The 23,429-nt window shown below is 39.9% G+C and overlaps 1 protein-coding gene across 4 annotated transcripts in view; it reads left to right on the top strand.

Moving 5' to 3' along the window:
- Positions 1-23,429, top strand: part of gria1a (glutamate receptor, ionotropic, AMPA 1a) — a 262,134-nt gene that overhangs the window by 61,947 nt on the left and 176,758 nt on the right. For all 4 annotated transcript variants that reach the window (XM_034181029.1, XM_034181028.1, XM_034181031.1 and 1 more), the window contains exons 4-5: positions 3,249-3,407; positions 19,747-19,914. In XM_034181029.1, the coding sequence (XP_034036920.1) occupies positions 3,249-3,407; positions 19,747-19,914 (327 nt within the window). The remainder of the gene's footprint in view (positions 1-3,248; positions 3,408-19,746; positions 19,915-23,429) is intronic.

Genomic DNA, 23,429 nt, shown 5'->3' with positions numbered 1-23,429 from the left:
GTCACTCAATATGTTTTGGACTTAATTTACATTGTACAGCATATATATATATATATATATATATATATATATATATATATATATATATATATATATATATATATATATATATACGTACTAGCTGGGGTACCTGGCGCTGCCCGGGTTAATCTGTTTTAGACGTAAGCCATATGCCAATCATTTTAATCAAAACAACTGCTCAACATTTGTTTTTGTAATGATGATGTCTTATAAATATAATAGTTAATGGGCTAAAGTTTGTCCAGCAGAAATATAAGAGGTGGACTCCCCAAACTAAGTGGAAATACTTGGTTAAAAGACAAACACATTTGAAGTCCTTCATGCAGACTTTCTTTTGCAATCAAATTTATAACAAAATTACACACAAAAGGTAGGTAACAGTAAATGTAAATATCAATAAATCAAAACTGAGGTAGTGGCATGCCCGTATATAGAGGGGGTTCAGGGGGTTCAACCGACCCCCCCCCCGAGAATTCTGCTGATTTTTTTCTGATGATTTTTTTCTGATCTGGATATCAACGTTATGTATTTTCTTTTCATTGATAATAAGTAACAAGCACTAACTGTTACACAGCTATTATCACACACCCTCAAGTTTCAGTTTCCTCTGCCAGAGTAATCCCTTAAGTGATGAAAGGGGAAACTGCTAGATAAACTTTTCCCATGGGGGTTGAGAATTTTTGCTCCCTGGTCCCTATCCTCCTCTGATATCAAACAGATTAGTAGGCTTGTAAATACCCATGGAGACACACAATTACACTTGTCTGGTTTGTAAAAACATGTTTGTATGTATAAGCTGAGAAATAAAGGGAGCTTCTCCTTCCTGTTGCAAATACTGTAAAGGTGCAAATATTCGCGTGGGATTTATTATGCGAATTTCGTGAGATAAACAAGGTCGCCAAATTAAATACCGCTATTTTAATACATAACGTACATATACGTACATATTCATAATGTAAGCGCGAATATTAATACCGCTAAATACGAAGTCTGTTAGAAAACTATCCGACCTTTTTATTTTTTGCAAAAACTATATGGATTTGAATCATGTGCGCTTGCATCAGCCAAGCTTGAACCTTCGTGCGCATGCGTGAGTTTTTTCACATTTGCATTAATGTTATCTTGGTTCCTCCTGGGTGGTTCTTATGGCAACTGATCAAATCCCAAGCAAGGACTATTTGTATATAAAATGTATTTCCTAAAATGATATATTTTGGGTTTCAATTGAAATTTATGTAGCTTTTTACCCCTCGAAATCCTCAAAAAGATTCTGCTTCGGGGGGCTTTGCCCCCCTGAGCCCCCCACAAGGGCATTGCCCCTTGACCCCACCGGGGGGCCCTGCAGCCCACTGGACCCCCAACTCAAGGATTTGAACCCCCCCTTCACATTCCTATATATGGCCCTGAGTGGTGTATTTCATTGTTTTTACATTGCAATTTTACAAACATAAAATGAATGTATTCAGACAGGAAGTCAAACTGGGTTGTACAGGACAGTCAGGTGCTTAACAGTTGAGAACATAAAGTAGCTGAAGGAAGAGATTAAATAAACAGAGATGGCCAACACATATACAGGGCTGGAAATTTTAATCTAATATGTATCTGTGGTGCAAATTTTGTGAGAATCTATGAGTTAGTTTTGAAGTAATCATTCAAAACCTATACAAAGTGAAATCTCTATCCAGAATCCGGATACAGATCCGGATCACCCAAAAAATTCAGGGGAGTCTTCTGTGTCCTAATATCTATCTGTTGTGCAAATTTGGTGAGAATCCATGAAGTCGTGTTGACGTAATCCTTCAAAGCATGTATAAAGTGAATCTTCATGCAGAATCCAGATTCGGATCTGGATCACCTGCAAAATTCAGGGGAGTCTTCCGTGTCCTAATATCTTTCGGTTGTGCAATTTGGTGAGAATCTGTGAAGTAGTTTTGATGCAATCCTTCAAATCCTGTATAAAGTGAATATTGATCCAGAATCCAGATTCAGATCTGGATCACCTGCAAAATTCAGGGGAGTCTTCCGTGTCCTAATATCTTTTGGTTGTGCAATTTGGTGAGAATCTGTGAAGTAGTTTTGATGTAATCCTTCAAAGCCTATATATATAGTGAAATCTTGATCCAGAATCCGGATTCAGATCCAGATCCAGATCACCTCCAAAATTTATTGGAGTCTTCCCTTGCGTAATATTGAAATTGATGAAGTGCAACATATTTATTGATTTTCACCATTTCATGTTTCCATCATCAGATGGTAAGAACACCTGGATTGAATGTGATGATTTACTGGAAATTCCTCAGAGTGACAATAATCATGTCAGCATACTTTTGATTCCAATAATTGTTTTTATCTCACTTTACAAAAACACTTTTTGTTGTTGTTGATCAGCAACTTTTTACATTTTTTTAAATATTTTGATGATACAATATTGTTTTGTTGGGATTTATTATTAACCGTATTTTAATATGTGTACTTAAAATATAGCTGTGGCACCTCCTTTGAAAGCCCACATGGTAAATACCTCAGAGATATCCATGTGTTTAACTGTGATATCCACAGCAAAACATGTCCAGTGAGCTGAATTACTTTCACTCCTGACCACATGATGGAAGTGATGCAGTTTGTCCTTAATTGTCGTGCAGATGTTTGCAATGAAGAAGTAATATATATCCAGATTGGAAAATATCACATTTTGAAGAACTGTGCTTTCACCAGTTTCAGACTGAGTAGTGATCTGGAAACAGGGCATCTTCTACTTCTGTTGTGGTGGTAGGTCAAACAACTGAGAGGTGCATTACTGCCACCATGTGGTGGGATGTCTGCCACTGGCCTGGAATACAAAACAAAACATTTAAAAGACAATACATTTAAAACAATACAAAAGATGTGATTTGTGCTGCTGCTTGCTTTTCTGGGATCCCTGCTTGGGACAGGCCTGGATCTGGGGTGGTGGTGGTGGCAAACATTTGCTGGCAAATGTAGTTTGAATTTGTATTTATTTATTTTTATTTATTGTGCATGAAAATTAAGTCCAAGTTTAAAAAATACTCCCAAATGACACTTTTATTCTTCATTTTCAACCAACAATGTTCGCAAAGGACCCTTCAGCGTCAGCACCTGCCATGTTTAAACAGTTTAGTGTTGTGACTTGTCAACTAGCCTTCATGTGTTCACCTGTGAGTGATTCTTACATTTCTCCTACCTGTATGTCCACCTGTCTTTCTCAGGGCTTCTTGGATATTGATCTGACAGACCTGAGGAAAGGCGGGGCAAATATTACCGGCTTCCAGCTCGTCAACAATTCAGAGCCCAGCGTGAGCCGCGTTGTGCAGCAGTGGATGGAGTTCGACATTAAAGATTCCAAAGTGCCCAAAACAGGACTCAAAGTACTTACACACCTTTTGCTGTCCTTTTAGATTTGTCCTAGAAGTGTGCTTGAAATGCCTGGTAAAGTAGCTCAGGATATGCAAATCTTTACTCTTTCTCCTTCAAAGAAGGGATCAAGCACAAACAGTCATAGTTTGTGTGATACATCACAGAAAGGGTGTCCCAAAATTGAAGTGGATGATATTTAAAGGGGTGGGGGCGGAGCAGTCCTAATTGCTCTGGGGCCTGAAGCAAAATTCTTTTCAGGGGCTGCTCTACCTGTCTCATAAGACATTTAAACCATTTACCATTAGAGCACAATCACCAGATGCCCCAGTGACCCTGCCATAGCACGATCTGCAACCTTTAAGAATCAGCTGGCTTCATTTAAAAGTCTAAGAATTAAACATCTACACAGAAAATGGTTGGAAATAATTTTGTTTTGTATAGTTTTTCAATACCAAACTGTGCCAGTGCCTAAAGCTGTGCCTGAACTCATACTTAAAACAAAATCAATACATATGTTGCTTATATTAAATAATTGCTTTTAATATGTTAAGGAAAATCTGCCTGTCAAACTGAACAATATACAATGAGGAAAATAAGTATTTGAACACCCTGCGATTTTGCAAGTTCTCCCACTTACAAATCATGGAGGGGTCTGAAATTTTCATCTTAGGGGCATGTCCACTGTGTCCACTGTCCACTGTAATCTAAAACAAAAAAAAAATCCGGAAATCACAATGTATGATTTTTTTAATAATTTATTTGTATGTTACTGCTGCAAATAAGGATTTGAACACCTGGGAAAATCAATGTTAATATTTGGCACAGTAGCCTTTGTTTGCAATTACAGAGGTCAAACGTTTCCTGTAGTTTTTCACCAGGTTTGCACACACTGCAGCAGGGATTTTGGTCCACTCCTCCATACAGATCTTCTCTAGATCTTTCAGGTTTGGAGTTTCACCTTCCTCCAAAGATTTTCTATTGAGTTCATGTCTGGAGACTGGCCAGACCACGCCAGGACCTCTTCAATGCTCTTACTGAGGGAAGGAGGTTGTTTGCCAAAATCTCGCAATACATGACCCCATCCATCCTCCCTTCAATACGGTGCAGTCCTGTCCCCTTTGCAGAAGAGCACCCCCAGAGTATGATGTTTCCACCCCCATGCTTCACAGTGGGGATGGTTTTCTTGGGGTTGTTCTCATCCTCTAAACATGGTAAGTGGCGTTGATTCCAAAAAGCTCTATTCTGGTCTCATCTGACCATATGACCTTCTCCCATGCCTCCTCTGGATCATCCAGATGGTCACTGGTGAACTTCAAACGGGCCTGGACGTGTGCTGGCTTGAGCAGGGGGAGCCCTGCTGTGCCTCGGAGAGCCACAGCGACACACGGTACTTCGATTTGATTGTGCGCTATTCACACCCATTGTACATGATGAATGTGTGCCAGATACATGTTATTACATGTCAACATTTCCTTTACTGTGGACATCCCACAACATGCCGGCAGGGTTTGCTGTGACCAATCCATCTCAGAGCTCAATCAACCATGATCAGATTGTTTCAGATGCTGTTTTGATGCCGTGTAGACAGCAGATGGTCAGATGACGCAAAAACTGCATGTAGACTGCCGTCAGATGTGCGTTCCATCTCGATGGCACTAAGAGTGTTTGGAACATGTGCAACACACTTGGGACAGCCGAGCAAATGGAACAAAATATGTAGATATTCACAGACTGCCATCCGTAGGTCTAAAGGCCGCAAGTCAATATTTCCCAATTGTGGCCAGTAATGTCATTCTGATGCAGTTCAGCCTCAATCAGCATATGTGTGATGGGGGTATAACTGCTGCATTTTTTAAAGCATAGAACATGTTTTTGGTCACATATGTTCAGTGCTCGTAGACTTAGTTGAATGGAACAATGATACTGTGACTTTTAGAGTAGAATTCTTAGGATGCTGGCACTGGCTTTGTGTTTAAAATGTTTTTATTACCTAAAGCCTTTAGCAGCTTGAGTTATTTGGGATGTTTTTTTTTCACTTTGCCACCTGCATAATTGCTGACATCAAACATGGAGAATAGGGAACACCTATACACCCCACCTGTACACACACACACACACACACACACACACACACACACACACACACATATATATATATATATATATATATATATATATATATATATATTGCCTGCGTGCTTGCTCTGGGAGTTGGTATGGTTAGAATTTACTTGTGTGAAACACCTTGAGGAAGCTTTGTTGTGATTTGGCAGTATATAAATCAGGGGTGGGCAACTTCCACCCAAGAGGGTGCAGGTTTCTTTGCACCCACTGACTCCACCAGGTGATTTCACTGATTAATATCACTTTGAGCACATGGAATCAGTTAACCAGTGAAATGACCTGGTGGAGTCAGTGGCTGCAAAGAAAATCTGCACCCTCTTGGCTCTTTCTGGAACAAGTTGCCCACCCCTTATATAAATGAAAGAAATTTGTCTTTCTCTCATTTTCTTCATTCATCTGCTCCTCACAATACTCAGTGTTCTGCAACCTTTTCATTCCAAAGTGCAATTTTTGGCCATTCTCCTGCAAATAAAATTATTCCTGAGCCACAAAACATGTTTGACCCTTAAAATGAATAAATAAAGACAACACCGCTTAAAAATGTTTTTAACATACAGTTCAACTATAGGTTGATTTTTTTTTTCATTGCAGACAGAATGAACCCAAGATATTTCATGCTTGTGTGGCCAACTTCATTTCATTTGTTATTCACCCATTCCTACATTTAAGGCCTGCAACCATTCCAAATAAATAAATAAAGGTTGGGACATGGCAATTTGTTCTAAATGTAAGAATTGTCAGATCTGCAGAAAAATCGTCAGAGCCAGCCTGCCCTCCATCCATGACTTATACTGGTCCAGGACCAGGAAGTGAGCTGGTAACATCTCTGCAGACCCCTCACACCCTGGGCACACACTCTTTAAACCCCTCCCCTCAGGCTGACGTTATAGAGCTCAGTACGTCAAAACAAGAAAACACAGGAACAGTTTCTTTCCGATGAACAATTTAACCTGACAAAAAACTCACTCCAATTCATATACATCATGTACAATTTGTTTCTCGTTTACACATATTTTTTATTGCACATTTTTATTTGCACATTTTTCTATTAGCACATTGTTTTTACCATGAATTATTTAGTGATTATTATATATTTATACATGCTTGTACACAGAGAGTACAGCTCAAACCAGAGTCAAAGTCCTTGTATTCTTGAAGATACCTGCCAAATAAAGGCTATTCTGATTCTAAGTCTGAATCTAATTAAGTCATATTAGAGAAGCTTGAATCTTTGACGGGACTGGGTTGCTTGATGCGAGGATGTTTCGCTTCAAATCGCAAAAGCTTCTTCAGCTAAAATTCTTGCTCTGGTAGTCTGATTTCTGTCTTGACCCTTGTAGAGAAGAACAAAATAGAAGCCACAAAGCTGGAGTTTTAAACCTAACCAGACCCTTCCTACTGAGAGGCAGACTGCTATTGGCTAGTGACTAAACAATTGCTTTAATTAGCACCTATTGTGCTCTAGTTAGCACCCTCCTAATGACAGGGTAGCTGTCCCTCCTAACGATGGGACTGACGCCTCTCCTGACGGCTCGCCTGAGGAGGCTCCTGATGACGTGAATGACTCATTACCATGAACAAAAGACTAAAACTGCTTTGACCTGAGTACCCCATTGTAAACAGGGGACAGTGCATGTCTCAGACCCCCTCCCCGGTTAATGCCTCCTTCACCCCTCTCTCAAACCATTTCTTCTCTCTGGCTAAGATTTTAACTTCCTTGTCCTCAAATGTGTGGATAGTGTCTTTAAGGTGGAGATTAACTGCAGACTGAGGTCCACTGATGCCCTCTCTGCGGTGCTGGTATAGCCTTTTGTGTAACAGCTGCTTAGTCTCACCTATGAAGTGTTCATTTCAGTTTTCCTGACATCTGATAGAATACACTACATTGCTCTGTTTGTAACTAGGGATCCTGTCCTTGGGGTGAACTAATTTCTGTCTCAAGGTGTTAACACTTTTAAAGTAAACTGGGATTTTGTGCTGTCTGAAGATCCTCTGTAGTTTTTCCCCTACTCCTGCTAAATAAGGGAGAGACACTCCTCTTCTTCTTGTCTCTGTCTCCTGTCTGTCTGCTCTCTTTGTTCTCTGGGACTTCTACACTTTATCCAGGGACCATCATGGGTGCCCACATATTGTGAGGGCTTTCCGGACAAGTTGTTGTTGTTCTTTAGCCCTTCCCTCTGTAGTTGTGGGCACCTGTAGGGCTCTGTGTTGAAGAGTCCTGATCACCCCGAGCTTGTGTTCAAGGGGGTGGTTTGAGCCAAAGAGCAGATATTGGTCAGTGTGAGTGGGTTTTCTGTAAACCCCTCTCCAATCTTAACATCACAGTCCAAGAAGGCTAAATGGTTGTTTCTGGCATCCTCACTTGTGAACTTGATATTGGAGTCCACCGAGTTGATGTGCTCTGTAAAGTCCTCAACTTCCTGTTGCTTGATTTTAACCCATGTGTCATTGACATATCTGAACCAGTGACTGGGAGAGATGCCCGTGAACGAATAATTAAGTTGTGAATGACTAATTAAGTCATCATTTTTACAGTCAGTTTTCTTGGGACAGTTCAGGGGATAGGTACATTTTCAAGTCACTAAATATGTCTCGGACTTCATTTATATCAGTCATTCATGAATACAAACAGCATAATACTGTATGGTAAATCTGTGTCAAGTAGGCAGTTTTGAAAAACTAAGCGACCATGCTAGAAGTAGACAAGTCAGAGAAGCCACTAAAATGCAAGTCTGAAATAATTTTTGTCTTGTGATGGTGTAAGTGGAGAAACTGGGAATGGTACACCATTTTATTGCACTTTGTATTTTACATGTTGTCCCAACTTTTTGTGATTTGGTGTTGTACATGTTGCATTTCTTAAATTACAGAACTACTACGAAGAAAAGTGCTGGCATTTTATTGTTTTTTTTTTTTTTTTTTCTTTTTAAAAAATACAACACAATAGAACAAAGGAAAACACCAAAGTTGTACATATATATATATAAAAAAAAAAGAAAGACAAAAAAAAGGCATGTGCAGGCATACTTGAAGTAAACTGAACAAAACAATGCAGGCTGATTTGACTCCCCATATTTTTGGAAAATAAATAAATAAGAATGAATAAGACACAGCCCACTTTGAAATAAATAAAACATTTCCTGTAGCTTCGTAACTTTGAAATGGAAATATAAAATTCAGCCAGTTTGTATTCACTCAGTGGAAAATAACAGCCTATTAATGTGTGCATGTGTGGTTTTTATTCAATGCATTCATATTTCCTCAGTTGTTAATTGAATTTTAACCTTTTTTTTTTTTGTCTGCAGCAATGCTTAATGCATAAAATGACATCAATGTTGTCTCTTAAATTTGTCATAATTGTCACCAGTGGCTAAGGCTTATGACATGTGCACGTGGGACAGTGCACATGGTAGTTAAAGTGGACTCAACAGTTTTGTGTTTTCAAAACATGTTGCCCCACACCTTTCCTCAGCAGAATGGCGCATCTGTGTCAAAAAACAAAGTTCTTATTTTCCTGAAGATCATTCATGTGATTGGTTGCCTGAAAAGGTTACATCGCAGCATCACTCTGTCTGAAAACCTCTCACCCCCTATGTGAATTTCACATTGGTCTTCCTCCTTTAGCTCCCACCATCTGATCCTTCATTGATCTCCCACTCTCTTCTTCTTCTTCTTCACCTTTTGAAGTCCTCCACCATCTAATGCTGTTTGGCTACACTCACCACCTGCTGCCACCACCTTGCAATTTCAGTTTTATTATTATTATTATTATTATTATTATTATTATTATTATTATTATTATTATTATTATTATTATTATTTCTAGTATCTCATTCATAGAATATAGTCCAACTGTATGCACCTTCTTCTGCTCTTATATGTCACCCTGTGTTCCTCCTTCTTCTAAAATTATGTATTCACAACAGCCATTCCCATCCATATCAACTCATTACTTCCTCATCACCTCTGGTCTCTTCTCCAACATGCCCATTGAAGTCCGCGCCAGTCATCAGTCTTTCATGCTACCTCCAAGTCTTTGTTGTCCTTTATCTCAAAATCAATCTGTGAGCCATATGCACTGATGACATTTGTCATTTCCTCTTCAGTTTCCAACTTCACACTCATCACCCTGTTGGACACTTGCTTAACCTCCAACACATTTTAATATACTTTTCAATTAGAAAGACCACAGCACCATTTCTCCTCCCATCCACACTATGATACAATAGTTTGAATCAAGCTCTGATGCTTCAGATGCCTCACTTCCTTTCTACTTGGTCTCTTAAGCACACCATATATCTACCTTTCTCCTATCATCACATGACACAGTTCACTCCCTTTATGAGTCATACTGTCAACATTCAAATCCTGACTCTCACTTCCACACTCCTATTTTTCCTCATATCCTGCTGCCTTTGGACACGTTCACCACCTCTTTGACTTCTTATTCTGCCAACAGTAGCCCAATTTACACCTGGTTATATCAACTACTGATGAATGATTGTGTATGATGCATTGCCATTTAGGCTTGTGGTATTGCCCTCTTAATAAAATTCCTTGAGATTCCTTGCATGATTTTATCATAACAGGCATTGTAGAAGGAAAAATATGCAAATCCCTTCCTATCTTTCTTTGAGAAATACAGTTTTGAAAAAACAATTGCAAATTGTGTTGCGTTCACCTGTTTGAAATAACATCATTATCACTCACTTTCAACCGTTTACTCCAATTAAGGGTCACTTGGGCTGGAGCCTATCCCAGGAGTCATAGGGCGTGAGGCAGGGTACACCCTGGACAGGATGCAGTCTGTTGCAGGGCCACATACAGTAGTCTTCAGAATAATAGTAGTGCTATGTGACTAAAAAGATTAATCCAGGTTTTGAGTATATTTCTTATTGTTACATGGGAAACAAGGTACCAGTAGATTCACTAGAGTCTCACAAATCCAAAAACACCAAGCATTCATGATATGCACACTCTTAAGGCTATGAAACTGGGCTATTAGTAAAAGGGTGTTCACAATAATAGTAGCATCCGCTGTTGATGCTACAAACTCAAAACTATTATGTTCAAACTGCTTTTTTAGCAATCCTGTGAATCACTAATCTAGTATTTCATTGTATAACCACAGTTTTTCATGATTTCTTCACATCTGCGAGGCATTAATTTTGTTGGTTTGGAACCAAGATTTTGCTAGTTTACTAGTGTGCTTGGGTTTATTGTCTTATTGAAAAACCCATTTCAAGGGCATGTCCTATTCAGTATAAGGCAAAATGACCTCTTCAAGTATTTTGACATATCCAAACTGATCTATGATACCTGGTATGCGATATATAGGCCCAACACCATAGTAGGAGAAACATACCCATATCATGATGCTTGCACCACCATGCTTCACTGTCTTCACTGTGAACTGTGGCTTGAATTCAGAGTTTGGGGGTTGTCTCACAAATGGTTGTTTCCATTTTCTTCCACGCGTCTCTGGTTTTTTTTTGTCCATTTTAAAGCATTGGAGATCTTTGTAGATGAACAGCCTATACTTTTTTGCACCTGCGTATACGTTTTCCCCTCTCCAATCAACGTTTTAATCAAATTATGCTGTTCTTCTGAACAGTGTCTTGAACGTCCCATTTTCCTCAGGCTTTCAAAGAGAAAAGCATGTTCAACAGGTGCTGGCTTCATCCTTAAATAGGGGACACCTGATTCACACCTGTTTGTTCCACAAAATTGACAAACTCACTGACTGAATGCCACACTACTATTATTGTGAACACCCCCTTTTCTACTTTTTTTTACTAATAGCCTAATTTCATAGCCTTAAGAGTGTGCATATCATGAATGCTTGGTCTTGTTGGATTTGAGATAATCTACTGAATCTACTGGTACCTTGTTTCCCATGTAACAATAAGAAATATACTCAAAACCTGGATTAATCTTTGTAGTCACATAACACTACTATTATTCTGAACACTACTGTATAAACAGACAAACATATTCACACCCGTGCTCACATCTACAGACAATTCAAGGTTTCCAATCCACCTAACCTTTGGATGTTGGAGGAAGCTGGAGCACCCAGAGAGAACCCACACAAACACAGTGAACACACAGCAAACTCCACACAGAAAGGCCACAGATGGGAATCTATCCCATCTATCCCAGGGTGGTATGTGTGTTTCTCAAGTTCGAGCCCTCTAATAGTGGCCTGGGAGTTTGAGGGTTTGCAGTATCTTAGCTGTTCCAAGATCTGCACTGTTCTGCTGGAGCCACTCTTCCAATTTGGCGGTCACAGCTCCTCGTGCTCCTATTACCACTGGGGCCACTTTGTTCTTTACCTTCTACATCTGCTCCAGTTGGTCCTTCATCCCTTGGTACGTCTCAGTTTTCCTGTGCTCCTTCTATTTCTAATGTTGCTGTGAGCTGGGATTGGCACATCAATCACAACTGTGGTCTTCTTCTTTTGGTTGGTTGGCCATATATATATATATATATATATATACAAGGTCTGTGATAAAACTAACGTACCTTTTTATTTTTTTCAAAAACTATATGGATTTGAATCACGTACGATTACATCAGACAACCTTGAACCCTCGTGCGCATGCGTGAGTTTTTTCACGCCTGTCGGTTACGTCATTCGTCTGTGGGCTGGCTTTGAGTGAGGAGTTGTCCACCACTCCTGTCGGAATCTCTTTGAGAACTTCCTGAGAGACTGACGCTTTGCTTGATCAAATATTTTTCCAAAACTGTGAGGTACATCAAAGTGGACATCATTCGAGAAATTCAGCTGGTTTTCTGTGAAAATCTTAACAGCTGATGAGATATTATGGACTGTTGCTGTCGCTTTAAGGAGTGCCACGGAGCGGGCGGTCACGACGTGCCCTGAGCCCCCGCTGTCTGCCTGTTTCAAGCTGAAAGCTTCCAAATTTAAGCCTCTGTTGACCCAGGACGTCGTGAGAGAACAGAGAACTTTCAGAAAAGGTCAGGATCAGCAGTTTATCTGGACATTCCACTGTTAAAGGAGATTTTATTAATGAAAGACATGCGGACAGGTCCACGCGTCGGGACGCAGCCAGCGCGGTGCGGCGGCACAGGAAAAACACCTCCATGTTGATAACCATTTGTAAAAACCAGGCGGCTTTTGATGGCTTTCAGTTGAGTGAGTATCTGAGAAATTGTTTAACAGCTGGACATGTTCCAACTTGTCCTTAAGGCTTCCAACGGAGGTGTTTTTCCTGTGGCGGCGCGCGGTGCCGGCTGCGACCCATCCGCACGTCTTTCATTAATAAAATATCCTTTAACAGTGGAATGTCTGGATAAACTGCTGATCCCGACCTCTTCTGAAAGTTCTCTGTTCCCTCACAAAGTCCTGGGTCAACAGAGGATTAAATTTGGAAGCTTTCAGCTCGAAACAGGCAGACAGCCGCGGCTCAGGGTGCATCGCGACATCCCGTTCTGTGGGCAGTCCTTAAAGCGACAGCAACAGTCCATAATCTCTCATCAGCCGTTAAAATTTTCACAGAAACCCAGCTGAATTTCTCGAATAATGTCCACTTCGATGTGGCTCACAGTTTTTGAAAAAATTTTGATCAAGCAAAGCGTCAGTCTATCAGGAAGTTCTCAGACAAAGAGATTCCGACGGGAGGGGTGGACCACTCCTCACTCAAAGCTAGCCCACAGGCGAATGACGTAACCGACAGGCATGCAAAAACTCTCACATGGCCACAAGGGTTCAAGCTTGTCTGATGTAATCGCACGTGATTCAAATCCATATACTTTTTGAAAAAAATAAAAAGGTCCGATACTTTTCTAACAGACCTCATATATATATATATATATATATATATATATATATATATATATATATATATATATTACACACTCAAATATAAATGCAACACTTTTGGTTTTGCTCCCATTTTGTGTAGAATGAACTCAAAGATCTAAAACTTTTTCCACATACACAATATCACCATTTCCCTCAAATATTGTTCACAAACCAGTCTAAATCTGTGATAGTGAGCACTTCTCCTTTGCTGAGATAATCCATCCCACCTCACAGGTGTGCCATATCAAGATGCTGATTAGACACCATGATTAGTGCACAGGTGTGCCTTAGACTGCCCACAATAAAAGGCCACTCTGAAAAGTGCAGTTTTATCACACAGCACAATGCCACAGATGTCACAAGATTTGAGGGAGCGTGCAATTGGCATGCTGACAGCAGGAATGTCAACCAGAGCTGTTGCTCGTGTATTGAATGTTCATTTCTCTACCATAAACCGTCTCCAAAGGCGTTTCAGAGAATTTGGCAGTACATCCAACCAGCCTCACAACCGCAGACCACATGTAACCACACCAGCCCAGGACCTCCACATCCAGCATGTTCACCTCCAAGATCGTCTGAGACCAGCCACTCGGACAGCTGCTGAAACAGTCGGTTTGCATAACCAAAGAATTTCTGCACAACTGTCAGAAACCGTCTCAGGGAAGCTCATCTGCATGCTTGTCGTCCTCATCGGGGTCTCGACCTGACTCCAGTTCATCGTCGTAACCGACTTGAGTGGGCAAATGCTCACATTCACTGGCGTTTGGCACGTTGGAGAGGTGTTCTCTTCATGGATGAATCCCGGTTCACACTGTCCAGGGCAGATGGCAGACAGCGTGTGTGGCGTCGTGTGGGTGAGCAGTTTTCTGATGTCAATGTTGTGGATCGAGTGGCCCATGGTGGCGGTGGGGTTATGGTATGGGCAGGCGTCTGTTATGAACGAAGAACACAGGTGCATTTTATTGATGGCATTTTGAATGCACAGAGATACCGTGACGAGATCCTGAGGCCCATTGTTGTGCCATACATCCAAGAACATCACCTCATGTTGCAGCAGGATAATGCACGGCCCCATGTTGCAAGGATCTGTACACAATTCTTGGAAGCTGAAAATGTCCCAGTTCTTGCATGGCCGGCATACTCACCGGACATGTCAGCCATTGAGCATGTTTGGGATGCTCTGGACCGGCGTATACGACAGCGTGTACTGTACCAGTTCCTGCCAATATCCAGCAACTTCGCATAGCCATTGAAGAGGAGTGGACCAACATTCCACAGGCCACAATTGACAACCTGATCAACTCTATGCGAAGGAGATGTGTTGCACTGCATGAGGCAAATGGTGGTCACACCAGATACTGACTGGTATCCCCCCCCCCCCCAATAAAACAAAACTGCACCTTTCAGAGTGGCCTTTTATTGTGGACAGTCTAAGGCACACCTGTGCACTAATCATGGTGTCTAATCAGCATCTTGATATGGCACACCTGTGAGGTGGGATGGATTTTTCCGTAATTATTTTATGGTCTTGCCTTACAATATAAAGCGCCTTGGGGCAACTGTTTGTTGTGATTTGGCGCTACATAAATAAAATTGATTTGATTTGATTATCTCAGCAAAGGAGAAGTGCTCACTATCACAGATTTAGACTGGTTTGTGAACAATATTTGATGGAAATAGTGATATTGTGTATGTGGAAAAAGTTTTAGATCTTTGAGTTCATCTCATACAAAATAGGACCAAAACCAAAAGTGTTGCGTTTATATTTTTGTTGAGTGTATATATATATATATATATATATATATATATACACACACACACACACGTGAGTGGGTGCTGATAAGTTCCTGGCTTTGCCCCCTTCCAGATGAGATAGAGTGTGGAAGCATTTGACGGCCTATTATGTTAGTATGTAACTGTGCAAATATCAGGTCTTTGCAAACTATTTTTCCTTTTTGTGATATGCTGTGATGGCAGAGGTACAAGCAAGTTTTACATCCTTGAAGTTATGGGCCATGATGAAATTTTTGTTTCTCCAGGGCGATTCAGCAAAGGACATTCACACTGAGATGTCACAAGCACTGGGGGAGAAATGTCCTACAGCACTGTCAAAACCTGGCTATCTTGTTCCAAGACTGGGTATTTCACTGTTGTAAATTGGCCCTGCAGTGGGCACCCCCCAACCTCAACTGACCCGTCAACAATCCACTCTTGAGGACTGACTAATTTTCACCAAAAGATAGCCGAGATACTAGACATCTCCTGGTAGCATGTTGGGTTTGGTATCTCCACGATCCTAGATGTGTACAAGTGGGTGCCCAAATGTTTGAAAGGTGATCAGAAGGAGTAATGTGCTAAGGCATCAAAAGCCATTTTGTCCCATTTTGAGGCTGCACAGGACTTTCTGACCAGGTTAGTGACTGAGGATGAAACCTGGCTTCACATCTATGATCCTGAAACTAAGGAACACTCAAATGAATGGCAGCACAGTGTGTCCCCGTGGCTGAAAACATTCCGCACCCAGAAACTGGCCAAAAAAGTCATGGCATCCATTTTCTGGGACAAAGACAGTATTCTCTTGGTGGACTACCTTCATCAGGGCTCTAGTATCACCAGACAGTATAATGCTAACCTCGAAGGAGACAGTTAAAATGAAATGTCATGGAATGCTCTCCAAAGGGATCCAGGACAATGCACCTGCGCACACATCCAATATTGTGGCTGCCAAATAGAACACCCTGCATTTCCAGTTGGTCCACCATCCCCTCTACTCACCTAACCTGGCCGCTTTGGAATATTATCTGTTCCCTAACTCAAAGAAACACTTGAAGGGGTATACTTTTGAGGACATTTTTTATGTCAAATATGCTGCTGAGAGGTGGTTTGAGGCCCAACCAAAGGAATTTTATTTGAATGGTTTAGAACAGTTGCAAAAACGTTATACTAAATGCATCAGTCTCAGGGGGAATATGTTGAATAAATGTTTTATTTCATACCTCTGACTCTCTTCTTTCTGTGCAAAGCCAGGAATTTATCAGCACCACCTTGTCCTGTATATTCAAACTGAAACAAAAGGCCTATTACTTTTGGACACACAATGTGTCATTGGTTCATGCAACCACATTTGTTGCGACTCACTTAACTCTCTTCATGATTCAGTTCCTCTCACAGTGAGTCCAGTTTTATGTCTATGGCTCTGGACAGCCATATGGTTTCACTTTCCTCTGTCTGTTGCTCTCTCCTTACTTTTAGGTCAGATGTGAGTGGGCTGCTCGGTAACTTTCCTCTTTTCCACGTTCTGATTCTGCACAGATTGCTCATCCTTTCATTTATTCATTCATGTCGCATCTCCGTAGTATCCCATCCAGCCATAATCACCCACTTGCTCTGGTGAGCACGCACAGATCGTTTTCACCTTGCTCCGTTTGCTGGTGTTTCCAAAGAAAATCCCTCTGAGTTGCTTCCATGAGTCAGCTGCTGCGTTGTCTGCCTGTCCTGGAAAAGAACTCTAGTGTGTCTTTGTATTTACTGCATTGGTGCAAAAGATTTTGTTTTGTTTTTTGTTGTTTTTTTATGGACACTGTTGATTGGCTGGTTCTCACAAACTGAGCATAAACTGTGCTTTTGAACTCTAATCGATCACAACTGAATTGTCTTTTGGACTCATGTCTTTCACGTGTTAGAGTTCTGTGCAGAGGAAAGCATCAGACAAAAGATGATTTTAGGATAAAGTGCAGCTTTAAAAATGACAATCTACCAACGCTTATAGTTTATGAATGTTCAGAATCATAAACTGACAATTCTTGATGTACTTAATCCAGATGTGAAAGTCTGCCATCTTAATTTTCAAACAAAGCACATCAAGAGTTGTCAGTCTAATGATGCTAAACATCCATAAACTATAAATTTTGGATAATGTATTGTCAGAGACAAAAGATGATGTGTTTTTAAAGCCACATGTTCTAAAAATCATTCTAAAGTCTGTTGCGTTCTGTTACAATTTCCTGTGAGCCACAGCTGGAAGAATTCTACAATTGTGAGGGGATTATTACAACGCGGTTATTTTCAAGATGTGCTTATATATTGGTTACAAACTTTACTGTCTACTTTACAATACCTGGTGACCTAGCTTACTGAAGGTTGTATAATATGATGCCTTTAACTTGGTTGTTGTAGTACAGTACATTACTTAGCACTAAATATTGAACTGCAGTAATTGCTTTTCTGTGGAAGTCAATTCTTATATTGCCTTATGACTTTTATTTACCCTGTTCGTCAACAGATACAGTTGTATGCGAAAGTTTGGGCACCCCTGATAATTTTCATGATTTTCCTTTATAAGTCATTGGTTGTCTGGATCAGAAGTTTCATTTAAATATATCATATAGAAGACAAACAGTGATATTTGTGAAGTGTAATATGTTTATAGGATTTACAGAAAGTGTGCAATAATTCTTGAAACAAAATTAGGCAGGTGCATAAATTTGGGCACCCCAACAGAAAATAAATACATCAATATTTAGTAGATCCTCCTTTTGCAGAAATAACAGCCTGTAAATGCTTCCTATAGCTTCCAATGAGAGTCTGGATTCTGGTTGAAGGTATTTTGGACCATTCTTCTTTACAAAACATCTCTTGGGTTGACTATGACTGTTCTCACCATTATTCGCTTCAGCTTATCTGAGTTTTCTTGGCCTGCCACTTCAGGCCTTAACTAGTACTGTGCCTGTGGTCTTCCATTTCCTCACTACGTTCCTCACAGTGGAAACTGACAGCTGAAATCTCTGAGATAGCTTTTTGTATTCTTCCCCTAAACTATGATGTTGAACAATCTTTGTTTTCAGGTCATTTCAAGGCAAAGTCAAAGTCAGCTTTATTGTCAAATATGCTATACAGTACATGCTCGACATACAGCACAGATGAATTTTCAGTCCTCTCAGACCCACGGTGCAGAGTATAGAATAAAAACTACTACTAAGCTAAGTAAAAATTTACCTTAAATATTACTGATTTAGAAAATAAAAATAATATAAAACAGTATAAACAGTGTAGGTTGTGTAAGTATAACAGTATGATGCTGTTGTGCAAATGGCAAATGTCAAAAGTGTACTATTGTAAACAGTATGACATTAAATATGATGCAGTGCAATGGATAACAGTGTAATAATGTATAACAGTATAATACAGTGGTGCAAGTGGCAGTATGCTGATGATAGTGCAATGACTGTATACTAATGTACCAGTATCAGTACAGGCGGTCCTGATGTGGATTAGAGAGGTGTTTAGAGGCTTCCATGTTGCCACTCATTAGAAGAGATGCAAAGAGGGGAAACATTTGCAAATAGCCACCTTAAATACCCTTTCTCATGATTGGATTCACCTGTGTAAGGAGGTCAAGGGTCAATGAGCTTACCAAACCAATTTTGTCTTCCAATAATTAGTGCTTCATGTATTCAAATCAAAAAAATGACAAGGGTGCCCAAATTTATGCACCTGCCCAATTTTGTTTAAATAATTATTGCACACTTTCTGTAAATACTAGAAACTTCATTTCACTCCTCAAATATCAGTTTGTTTGTCTGCTATATGATATATTTAACTGAAATTTCTGATCCAGACAACCAATGATTTGTAAAAGAAAATCATGAAAATTATCAGGAGTGCCCAAACTTTTGCAAACAACTGTATAAGGAGAACATTGCAGAAATCTGTTGTTGTTGTTGTCCATTCAGCTGCTCCCATTTGTTTGGGGTCGCCACAGCAGATACAGCCAGATCCGCATTGGCATTTGGCACAAGTTTTATGCCGGATGCCCTTCCTGACGCAACTCCAGTGTAACCTGGAGAAACACACACAGCCACTGGTGTCCCAAAGAGGTCTCCCATCCAAGTACTAACCAGACCCCGTACTGCTTAGCTTCTGAGATCTGATGGGATCAGGCTTACACAGAGCACATCGGCTGCATTGCAGAAATCTGTGAAAGTCTTAAAAATAAATAAATAAATATGTAACTCTTGAACACTTGGGTAATAATGAACAGGTAGGCATTGCTTCTGCCTAACTGATTATTGATTTTTGTCCATGTAGAAGAGATAGAAGAATCATGATTGATTTTAAACCCAATCAATATGTTGAGAGGGAGAAAAACAGATCTTGGATTATAAAAGTAAAACTGTATCGACCTCAGGGTGGTTTACTGTAGTGGTTAGCACTGTTCCCCCACTCTCTCCCCCATGATCGTAACTGGAATAAGCAGGTTTAGAAAATTGGTGGATGGATGCATCAACCTCTGGAACAAGGTTTTTTGTGCATTAACTCTTCTATCTTATGTATCAGCTGAGACCTTTTTCAGCTTTTCTTAATGTCCTTGCTTCTTTTTGTGTGTGCTTTTGTTGTAGTACACAGGGGCTCTAACGTATGATGGGGTGAAAGTCATGTCTACAGCATTTCAGAATTTAAGGAGACAGAGGATAGACATCTCCCGACGAGGCAACGCCGGGGAGTGTCTTGCCAACCCACCAGCTCCCTGGGGACAGGGCATAGACATCCAGAGAGCCCTGCAGCAGGTCAGTGCACAAAGATACAAACCAAAGCACATACATGTGTACATATATCCATGCACACATGCACCCAAATTCTTGAGTGGCATATTGGTTAACAGCTCGTGAGTTGGGGATGGTTGAACAAATTAGGTCTCATTCTGTCGTGTAAGGTTCACATTAAGTCATGGCAGAGCGGTGCAATATCAAATGTGACATTATGGCTAGTAAACAAAAGCTGCAGGCTGTAACACTCAGCTGTGATCATCATGGAATGTGACATCAGCAATTGAGTTTAGAAATGTAATATTTGGCCATGGAAATGCAATGTTGGTCTGGTGAGACACAGAAACACATGCAGGTGTAGAGAAAAGATGTGCATGTCAAGCAACAAATGTATTTCATAAAACAGATGCTTATGATTGGTATTTCAGCTTATTTTCTCATCAGTACAAGTCAGGTTTTCAGCATGCTCTGTTTCTTGTTTTGCTTACAATATTAGTGAAAATCAAATGAATGAACATTGGTGTGAAGGTTGAGAATGTTGTTGTTCCAGTGGATACAGTACAAATTCACATTGGAATTTGGCACCAGTTTTATGCTGGATGCCCTTCCTGACACAACTCCAGTTTAATATGGAGAAACACATATAGCCCCTGGTCTTCTCAAGCAGTTTATTAGTAAATTTACTAATTTGGGACATTTGCAAAAAGGGGTAAAGTCAGCTATATCACTGCAAACTCAATACAATGTGTGCATACTGTATGATTTGATGAATTAATTCCTACATTTTCATTAATTTGTTCCAAAGTTTTGATTAATTGATGCTGTGCTTTGATTAATGGACACACGGGCAGTTCCTGATTAATCAAAACATGGGACTGAATTAATCAAAACATGATTAATTCAGTTACAGTTTGATGAATTTGTTCATGTTTTGATTAATTAATTTGCATGTTTTGATTAAATTGTTCATGTGATATGATTAATTCATTGCCATGCTTTGAGTAATTAATGGACACAAGATACAATTCCGGCATATGTTTTGCTTAGCACAGTCCCACATTTTGATTAATTCATCCCCACGTTTTTTAAATTTATTCCCATGTGTTTTTTTGTTTTTTTTAATTCATGCCCACATTTTGAGTAATATGTTCACCTGTTTTGATTAATTCATTGTAATTCATGGACACAAGATACTTTTTGTACATGCATTTTGATTAATCCATTCCCACATTTTGACAAATTATTTCCCATATTTTGATTAGTTCATTCTCAGGGTTTGTTTTGTTTTAATTCTTTGAGGAAAAAACAAATTACATTGCATTATGCATCATTGCGTCATTTGTGTTAATTCTTTACCATATTTTGAGGAATTTATTTACCATTTCTGATCAAATGAATAAATGATAAGTAGACTACATTTATATAGCACTTTTTCCATCTGCATAACATGCTCAAAGCGCTTTATAAATAATGCCTCACATTCACCCCAATGTGAGGGTGCTGCCATACAAGGTACTCACTACACACCAGGAGCAACTAGGGGATTAAGGACCTCAAGGGCCCTTAGTGATTTTCCGGTCAGGCTGGTATTTGAACCAAGGATCCTCTGGTCTCAAGCCCAAAGTTTAATTAATTGTCATATTATGTCTTATTCATGGACAAGAAAACAGGTCATGCATACATTTTGTTAATCCATTCTCATACTCACTCATTCCCATATTTTGTTTGTTTCTCACATTTTGATTAATTTGTTCATTTGTTTATTTAAATAGAATTTATATTTCATTTATTTTTAATTGAATTACATGCATATACTATGTTTTATTATTTTATTATTATTGTTATTATTATTAATATTATTGGTATTGTTATTCAGTGGTAATTTGTTCACTTGTTTATTTAATTTGAATTTACATTTTATTTATTTTTAATTGAATTACATAAATGTATACTATGTTATTGTTATTGTTATTATTATTATTGTTGTTGTTGTTCTTTATAATTAGTTCACTTGTTGATTTAATCAGAATGACTATTTCATTTATTTAATTAAATTACATAGATACATACAATGTTATTGTTATTATTATTATTATTGTTGTTGTTGTTGTTCTGTCCTCAGTATATGTCCCGTATGTAGCTTGACAGACAGCTAAACTCTTTCCTAACTTCAAGACTCTGAAGACCTTGTCCACTTGTCCATAGGTTTATTGAAGATTTTGAAAGTAGTAGTTGTTGTTGTCAAACCATTATGGCAAAGCCAAACAAAAGCCATGTTGTGTAGGTTTAGACTGAAAGTGTTGCACATGGAATATGGAGGTTTTAATAGCTGTGTAATTGTGTGTGAGTGTGCAGCCTGAGGCTGTCTTTGCAGGTCAACTGTGTACAGACCTGCTCAGAGTTAACCTTACCATCTGCTTAGAGATACGCTGGAGATTGAGGCCATGTTTCCTCAATTAACTCCATCACATGCCAAGCCAAACACAATTCACTGTACAAACACGCACACTGTCTATCAATCACATCCATGGGGATGCAGTCACTGTGCGCACTCACATGGAATACTACACACTCGCAGTTACACTATGCTAAACATACGAATACTTGTTGTTGGTTGTGACATGAAGAAGACAGCCTGTACAATCATCATGCTTCAGGGTAACTATTAATTACTATATATACACTCAACAAAAATATAAATGCAACACTTTTGGTTTTGCTCCCATTTTGTATGAGATGAACTCAAAGATCTAAAACTTTTTCCACATACACAATATCACCATTTCCCTCAAATATTGTTCACAAACCAGTCTAAATCTGTGATAGTGAGCACTTCTCCTTTGCTGAGATAATCCATCCCACCTCACAGGTGTGTCATACCAAGATGCTGATTAGACACCATGATTAGTGCACAGGTGTGCCTTAGACTGTCCACAATAAAAGGCCACTCTGAAAGGTGAAGTTTTATCACACAGCACAATGCCACAGATGTCGCAAGATTTGAGGGAGCATGCAATTGGCATGCTGACAGCAGGAATGTCAACCAGAGCTGTTGCTCGTGTATTGAATGTTCATTTCTCTACCATAAGCCGTCTCCAAAGGCGTTTCAGAGAATTTGGCAGTACATCCAACCAGCCTCACAACCGCAGACCACGTGTAACCACACCAGCCCAGGACCTCCACATCCAGCATGTTCACCTCCAAGATCGTCTGAGACCAGCCACTCGGACAGCTGCTGAAACAGTCGGTTTGCATAACCAAAGAATTTCTGCACAAACTGTCAGAAACCGTCTCAGGGAAGCTCATCTGCATGCTCGTCGTCCTCATCGGGGTCTCGACCTGACTCCAGTTCGTCGTCATAACCGACTTGAGTGGGCAAATGCTCACATTCACTAGCGTTTGGCACGTTGGAGAGGTGTTCTCTTCACGGATGAATCCCGGTTCACACTGTCCAGGGCAGATGGCAGACAGCGTGTGTGGTGTCGTGTGGGTGAGCGGTTTTCTGATGTCAATGTTGTGGATTGAGTGGCCCATGG

The sequence above is a fragment of the Thalassophryne amazonica genome, chromosome 11, assembly GCF_902500255.1.
Source record: "Thalassophryne amazonica chromosome 11, fThaAma1.1, whole genome shotgun sequence".
In the NCBI taxonomy this organism is placed as follows: domain Eukaryota; kingdom Metazoa; phylum Chordata; class Actinopteri; order Batrachoidiformes; family Batrachoididae; genus Thalassophryne; species Thalassophryne amazonica.
Note: the sequence above shows the minus strand (reverse complement) of the source record. Positions and strands in the feature narration are given on the sequence as shown.